Here is a 6,649-nt window from a genome sequence, read left to right on the forward strand (position 1 = left end):
GAGGGGCCCAAACCCTGCAGGGAAGGAGCCTCCCTGGGGCCGGGCTCTCGAGGCGCACGCACGCAGTGCCCAGGAAAGTGGGGCGCATGCGAGGCCCGGGGCCGGTCTCGGGGCTCGGCCGCAGTAGGTACCGCGGGAACGCTGGAGGGGCGCTCTCGGTATCCCGGGCCTGGCCCCGCTGGGGCCGATCTCCTGCGGGGCAGTCACACCCGGATCTGCGAGTGCGGCCCCAGTCAAGGAAGCAAGAAGAGAGAAACTCTCTTGCGCGCGGGCTGCAGCGCGCACGGAGCCAGGGCACCACGCGCCACGCCGCGCCTCCCGGGACCGCACGGTGCGCGCTCACACGGCCAGAGGAGGCCACCGAACGGCCGCCCAGCCCCGGTGGTCAGTGGCTTTCCAAGCCGCGATCTGGCTTAGGGAGTCTGGGTACTAAGACTCCACAGCTAACTGCACAAAACGAAAACGGACCCCCGAGGGTCTCAGCGCGAGCGGGCGCTGGGTCCCAGCACAGAGCCAAGAAGGTGGCCTTCTACCTCGCCACTGAAACCCTGGCAGCCGAAGTGAAACGGGAAAGTCGTTGCTAACGGACAGCGCACCGCACCTGGCCTGACAGAGGCCGGCTTGGCGCACGCCGCCCCCAAGCCACAAAACGGCGGCCATGGGTTCCCGCACGTTCCCAGAAGGCAGCGAGTAATAATATTAGTCGTCACTCAGTAATTAATACGTGACGAGGAAACAAGGTCCGGAATTCTACTCAGCGCCTGCTCTCCGCCAGCGCGCGCAGCCCGCTACCATCTTACTTGAACCCTCCAGCGCGCGCAGCCCGCTACCATCTTACTTGAACCCTCCACAGCAATTCTGCGGCGTGGGAGGCTCTGTACCCAGAGGGGGGACACCGTGGGCCCTGCGTGCTTGTCAGAAGTCCGCACTCCTGCCCGCTGCACCCAAGGCCCCGAATGTGGCCCCGTATGCCTTGGGATCGGGACTCGGAGCCTGCCACGGCGCCCGTTCTCCCAGCTGGGGCTGTGCTTCACGAGGGGAAGGCTGCGGGCTAAATCGGCGCCCAGGTCGAAGCTCTGGGCTCAGGTTGCCTCCCGGGAACAAGCCCCGACTTCGCGACCGGGAAACACCCAACCCAGAGGCCCGGGAGGTTTCAGCTCCGCGGGCCCGGGGGGGAGGGGACTGGGAACTAACGGCTCTCCTGGCAGTGCCCGGGGGTCGGCGGCCTCGCCTGTGACCCTCGGACAGGCCTCGCCACCGCGCAACTAGTTGATTGGTGAAAGCTTCTCGTGGGCCATGTCTGGCATACGGCCCGTGGACTCTGAGGTCCGGCTTCCTCCGTCTTCTGTATTCCTGAGGAGAATGTTTACGGAAATGTCTTTGGCCCTCCCCCCAAACCTGAGCCCGGGGCAGGTGGAAGCAGCCGGGGGCGGGGGGCGCGGGCCGTGACCCCGAATGCCTGCGGGCTCCCCGTGCCCTCCCGCCTGTGGCTCTTCACTGAACGGGGTCCACGGAGTGTGCTGAGTGGATCCTCAAATCTACATTCTTTCGGGCGATAAAATATGTTCTCGTATTTTTTCCTGATTTCCCATTAAAACCTTTGCCTAACTAAACTCCCATCCAGCGGGATTTATTTCGTCCCCGGGGAGATAAATCAGGGGACAAATTTACAGCCCGGGAGGCACCTGCGGCGCTAATGGGCCCTTCATGGAGTGCGCTGCCGGCGGGGGCGCGCGCAGACGGCGGGGCGCTGGCCAATGGCCGGGCCGCGGGCGCCGGCAGCCAATCAGCGCGCGCGCCGCGCCGGGGCCCCGCGGTTATCAGCGCGTCCGGCCCGCGCGGCGCCGCTCCGACCCGGCCCGGAGCCGCCACCCGCTACCGCCAGTAGTTCCCCGACCGCCGCCCAGCCCGTGCCGGAGCCGCCGCCCGCCCTCCGTGCCGTCGGCGCTCGCGGCCCACGCCCCGCGCCCCCGCTGCAGCCGGCGCTCGCCCGGGCCGCGCGCAAACTTCCCAGGCCGGCGGGCGCGGGCGGCGGCGACGGGGCCCGAATGGGCGCCCGGGCCGGCGGCGGCGGCGCCCATGGACGCTAACCGCCCGGGCGCGTTCGTGCTGAGCAGCGCGCCGCTCGCCGCGCTGCACAACATGGCCGAGATGAAGACGTCGCTGTTCCCGTACGCGCTGCAGGGTCCGGCCGGTTTCAAGGCGCCCGCGCTGGGCGGCTTGGGCGCGCAGCTGCCGCTCGGCACCCCTCATGGCATCAGCGACATCTTGGGGCGGCCCGTGGGCGCGGCGAGCGGCAGTCTCCTAGGCGGCCTGCCCCGTCTCAACGGACTCGCTTCGTCGGCTGGCGTCTACTTTGGGCCCGCGGCCGCCGTGGCGCGCGGCTACCCGAAGCCGCTGGCCGAGCTGCCCGGGCGCCCGCCCATCTTCTGGCCGGGCGTGGTGCAGGGTTCGCCCTGGAGGGACCCGCGCCTGGCCGGCCCGGGTAAGTGGCCAGCGCGCAGGTTCGGCGTGGGGCCGTGGGAGGGGAGTCGGGAGGCGGGCCGCTCTCACCTGCCCTCATTTGCAGCCCACGCCGGCGGGGTCCTGGACAAGGATGGCAAGAAGAAGCACTCGCGGCCGACCTTCTCGGGCCAGCAGATCTTCGCGTTGGAGAAGACTTTTGAGCAGACCAAGTACTTGGCGGGTCCGGAGCGTGCGCGCCTCGCCTACTCCCTGGGCATGACCGAGAGCCAAGTCAAGGTGAGGCGGCTGCGGCCTGGGCGGTCCCCCGCGGATCCCGCTGCGACCAAACAGACCCGGTCCCCCGCGTCCTGCGAACGGTCTGTGAGCGGCCGCCGGCCTTGGCTCCAGTCCCGGGGGCTCCCAGCCCTGCTGTTCGGGCTGGGGCCGAGGGGTTGGGGCGGAGGGGCGTCCCTCGCCTCCACGAGGGCGGCCGGGGTACAGTCAGGGGCCGCGGGGCCGCAGGTTGGGTGCTAAGGGGAGGCGCCGCCTGACGGTCACTCTCCACCCCAGGTGTGGTTCCAGAACCGCCGGACCAAGTGGCGCAAGCGGCACGCGGCGGAGATGGCGTCGGCCAAGAAGAAGCAGGACTCCGACGCCGAGAAGCTGAAGGTGGGCGGCTCCGACGCGGAGGACGACGACGAGTACAACCGGCCCCTGGACCCCAACTCGGACGACGAGAAGATCACGCGGCTGCTCAAGAAGCACAAACCCTCGAACTTGGCGCTGGTCAGCCCGTGCGGCGGCGGCGCGGGGGACGCCTTGTGAGGACGCGGCGGCGAGGCCGCACAACCAGGGTACGGGATGCGGGCCGGCGCCCCACGCCAGCCGCCCGCGCCAGAAGGAGTGTGTATATATATTTTTACAGAATAAGTTATAAAGCGGCCCGGCTCCTGCTCGGCGTGCAGGGACCCTGGCCGCGCCCGCGTCCCTGTCCCCGGCGCGTTCGGCGGGGGCGTCGACCCAGGGCCGCCGCTGCTGCGCGTCCTGGGAGGAATCACTTTGTATAATCAATAAATTATTTAACACGTCCCCGTCGGAGCCATGGCTCCTGAGGCTGCACCGCGTGTTTCTTCCTTATCGAAAACCGCGGGCGAGGCGCCCAGCGCGGCCCCTGCCGCGTCCGCTGTTCGGTCCCGGGTCCAGCCTTCCATCCCGCGGGTCCGCGGCTGAGACTCGAGGGCGCCTGAGTCTGGACGGGGTCCGGCTCGGCGGCAGGGCGCGAGCGGCTCCAGCCCCCGAGCCCCGGCTGCCCAGGCGGCGGCAGCGCGCAGCACCGAGGGCATCTTGAGGCCGGGCGCGAGGAAGGGCGCCCCGGCCCCGCGAACCTCCGGCCGCCGCCCAAGGGAAGGGGCCGCCCGGGCGGGCCGCAGGAGAGTCGCCAAGAGCCAGGACTCCGAGAGGCTGAGTGGAGCATATGGCGCCGGGGATGGAGCGGAGCGCGGACGCCTGGCGCATCAGGTGTGAGCGGAAGCAGGTAGGATCCCTTTATCCCTCCCTGCCTCGACCTCCCGCCAACTCCTCCGACCCCAGCCCGGGACGGGGCGTCTGGGCAGAGCGGTTGAGCTCGGGCACCCTCCCCAGGGGTCTCGGGGCCCCTATTTTGCGCTCAGATGGATGAGATGGGGCAGATTTAAACACATTTAGGGGTCCCCAATAGGGCAGGTGAGCGGCATTCCTGCCCCATCCAGCGTGGTACTTTTCCCCTTTTCCAGGGGCGGTGAGGGGCATCTCTGCCAGGCTGAAACCCCAGCCCGTTGATGCGTTTTGGTCTGACTATGGATTAAAACGTGCCTAGCCTTACCGAGAGGCGACACAATTCCAGGTAGCACTAAACTCACACTGGGTGAAATAAATCAGGTTTTAAGTTCATCAGCATCGTGGCCCTTCCGCTAGCACATAACAGGTTTTTTTAATTGGTGGAAGCTCTATTTAATTCAAGCTGAGACCACAAAGAGAAAGCCAAAACAATTCTGCTGCCCAGGGACAGCAGGCAGTTCCCTCAGCCAGCCCTGGAATTTTCTCTATGCTTTCGATCCTCAGACTCGAAGGGCTGGTTTTCTCGAAAAAGCACTTCTGGCCAGTGTTTGGACCTCGTCCTTCTCCTGGGCTGCTCCAGCCGCGACCGTTAGGGTACCTCCCTGGATCCCCCGGCCAGACCCAGCCCCCAGCCCCCCAGAGGAAGGTGGGGAAGCCCTCCTCTCTCTGGCCTATCTCCTCACCATGGAATCCCAGGGCTGGGATTCTGGTTAAGAACAGCCATGGATCTGCTCCCGTTCACAGAAGACCATCCTGTCCCTTCTGTTCTCTGGAGCTGGACGTGGTTGCAGCTTCATGGGCGTAACAGTCATGTTGATTTTAAAAACTATAAGTAAATGGTATCGCACCCTAAGAGTTCTCTTGAAGGGCATTACTAAAAATGTTCAAGAGAAACGTAAAAAGCTGAAGTTTTCTGTTTTTTTGCCACATGGTTGCACCAGTTTAACACCAGGCGCGTCCACTGGGTGTTTTTCTTTTTAAGGAAAGCATTGATTTTTTTTTTTAATTTCTGTGCATGAATTATCCCCTCAGCCCACGTTAAGAGCAAAGGAATTTCCAATATTAAAGTTTTGAGGAAAGCAATGCATTTATGCAATCTCACTGCGAACGCTGAGGGGGGACTCCCACCAGGCACCTCTGCAGTGAAAAATCCAGAAGACGCTTTCTCTGCTCTCACCCCTTGGCTTTGTCTGGGAACAGCATCCGACAGGACAGAGCCCAGCGCTGCTGGTGCGCGGGATTTAAAGGGGGTCGGGCACGCCGAAGGAGGAGACAGCAGACAGGGTATCTTCACCATGATCAATTTTATTGCTTAGGAACTGGAGCGGTCATTTCTAGAGGCCTCGACAGTGACCAACAGCTGAAACCCTGCTACACAGATCGCTGGGGGTGGAACGGCCGTGTGGCCGGTGGACAGAGCGCAGCGACCCCCAGCCAGACACAGCTCCGATCACACTGTCAAGGACACGGATTCGGCGAGTGGACACCACAGCACTTGCCACGGTAGTGATTTCTCTAGAAACAGGCGCCCCCGGCGCCGTGCCCCAGCCCAGGAGTTCTGTAGTGTTCTGAAGCAGATCAGTAAGACGTCCGTCTGTGTTTCGCCCACGGGCTCTGGGATCGCCTGTCCTGAGGGCCAGGGCTCGCAGCTGGCGTATCACACAGGTCGTCCGAGGCTGAGCAGCCAGGGACGTGAGCAGTTCTGTTTCTCTGAGTATTTGTATGTACAGCCCAGGTTAAAAGCAGTTTCTATCAGAAGCAGGCTACGCTACTTTTATCTCTCCCAGGATATTGTTGTTTCATGTAGAATACTTGGCACCGCAGAACAGTAACAAAAGACGGACAAACAGTTTACAAAATTCTTAGAAGGTACACCCGAGCTAGCTATGAAGTTCACATTCAGTTCTTAATGTTACACAGAAGGAGGCCTAGGAGTCCGGCTGCTCGTGCAGACGTGCGGGGGTCGGTCTGGCCCGTGAGGGCACAGCCAAGCCCTGTCACTTGTTTGGGAGCCTTGTGTGCTGACAGACACGCGCCTGACCTCCTAGACCTCGATGCTACCTGCTGAAATACCACTCAAGCATTCATACTGGAAAGTGTATTTAGCGTAAGATTTCGGTAAGGTTTATAAATTATTTTTAAAAAGTATATATTATATATATTTATATATAAAAATGGAAAGCAGCTGCAGTGTGATTCAAAAGCCACGTCACATGGCAGTAGAGTGAAGAGCCTGGAAGGGGGGCCGTCGGAGTGGGAGCCGGGCCACGGCCCCCAGCAGAGGCCGCGCGCAGCCCGGCGGTCCAGAGCCCGCCCGCCCCCACCGGGGGCCCGGCTGGCAGAGTGCTCGGCACCTGTGGGGTTTCCACCCTGGAGAAGCTCTTCCACGCTGACAATTCGTAAAAATCGAAAACCGTGAAGTCTAAAATACAGAATCTCTTTGCTGTCTATTACAGAGTTTTGGCAACAGGGCTGTGACTTATTTTTTTTTTTAAAAAAAAACAGTATTTCTACTTAATGTCACATGAACAGACGAGACAGTGAGGTATGTGAGGCTTTTCCGGAGCCGCCGTCCGGAGGCTGAAGCGAAGTGCAGGGCCGGCCGTCT

At 62.8% G+C, this 6,649-nt stretch overlaps 1 protein-coding gene across 1 annotated transcript; it reads left to right on the forward strand.

Moving 5' to 3' along the window:
• Positions 1-2,020: 2,020 nt before the first annotated feature.
• Positions 2,021-3,534, forward strand: LOC116667351 (homeobox protein Nkx-6.2). Its single transcript, XM_032492061.1, has 3 exons — positions 2,021-2,485; positions 2,570-2,742; positions 3,016-3,534. The coding sequence occupies exons 1-3, from the start codon at positions 2,080-2,082 to the stop codon at positions 3,268-3,270; spliced, it is 834 nt and encodes a 277-aa protein (XP_032347952.1). The 5' UTR covers positions 2,021-2,079; the 3' UTR covers positions 3,271-3,534.
• The last annotated feature ends 3,115 nt before the right edge of the window (positions 3,535-6,649 follow it).

Source organism: Camelus ferus, chromosome 11, assembly GCF_009834535.1.
Source record: "Camelus ferus isolate YT-003-E chromosome 11, BCGSAC_Cfer_1.0, whole genome shotgun sequence".
NCBI classification, from domain to species: domain Eukaryota; kingdom Metazoa; phylum Chordata; class Mammalia; order Artiodactyla; family Camelidae; genus Camelus; species Camelus ferus.

Excerpts from the sequence above, each read along its gene's own strand:
- LOC116667351 (XM_032492061.1), top strand. The coding sequence starts at position 2,080 with ATGGACGCTAACCGCCCGGGCGCGTTCGTGCTGAGCAGCGCGCCGCTC. Across the intron at positions 2,486-2,569 it reads CCCGCGCCTGGCCGGCCCGG|CCCACGCCGGCGGGGTCCTG; the intron begins GTAAGTGGCCAG and ends CCTCATTTGCAG. Across the intron at positions 2,743-3,015 it reads TGACCGAGAGCCAAGTCAAG|GTGTGGTTCCAGAACCGCCG; the intron begins GTGAGGCGGCTG and ends TCTCCACCCCAG.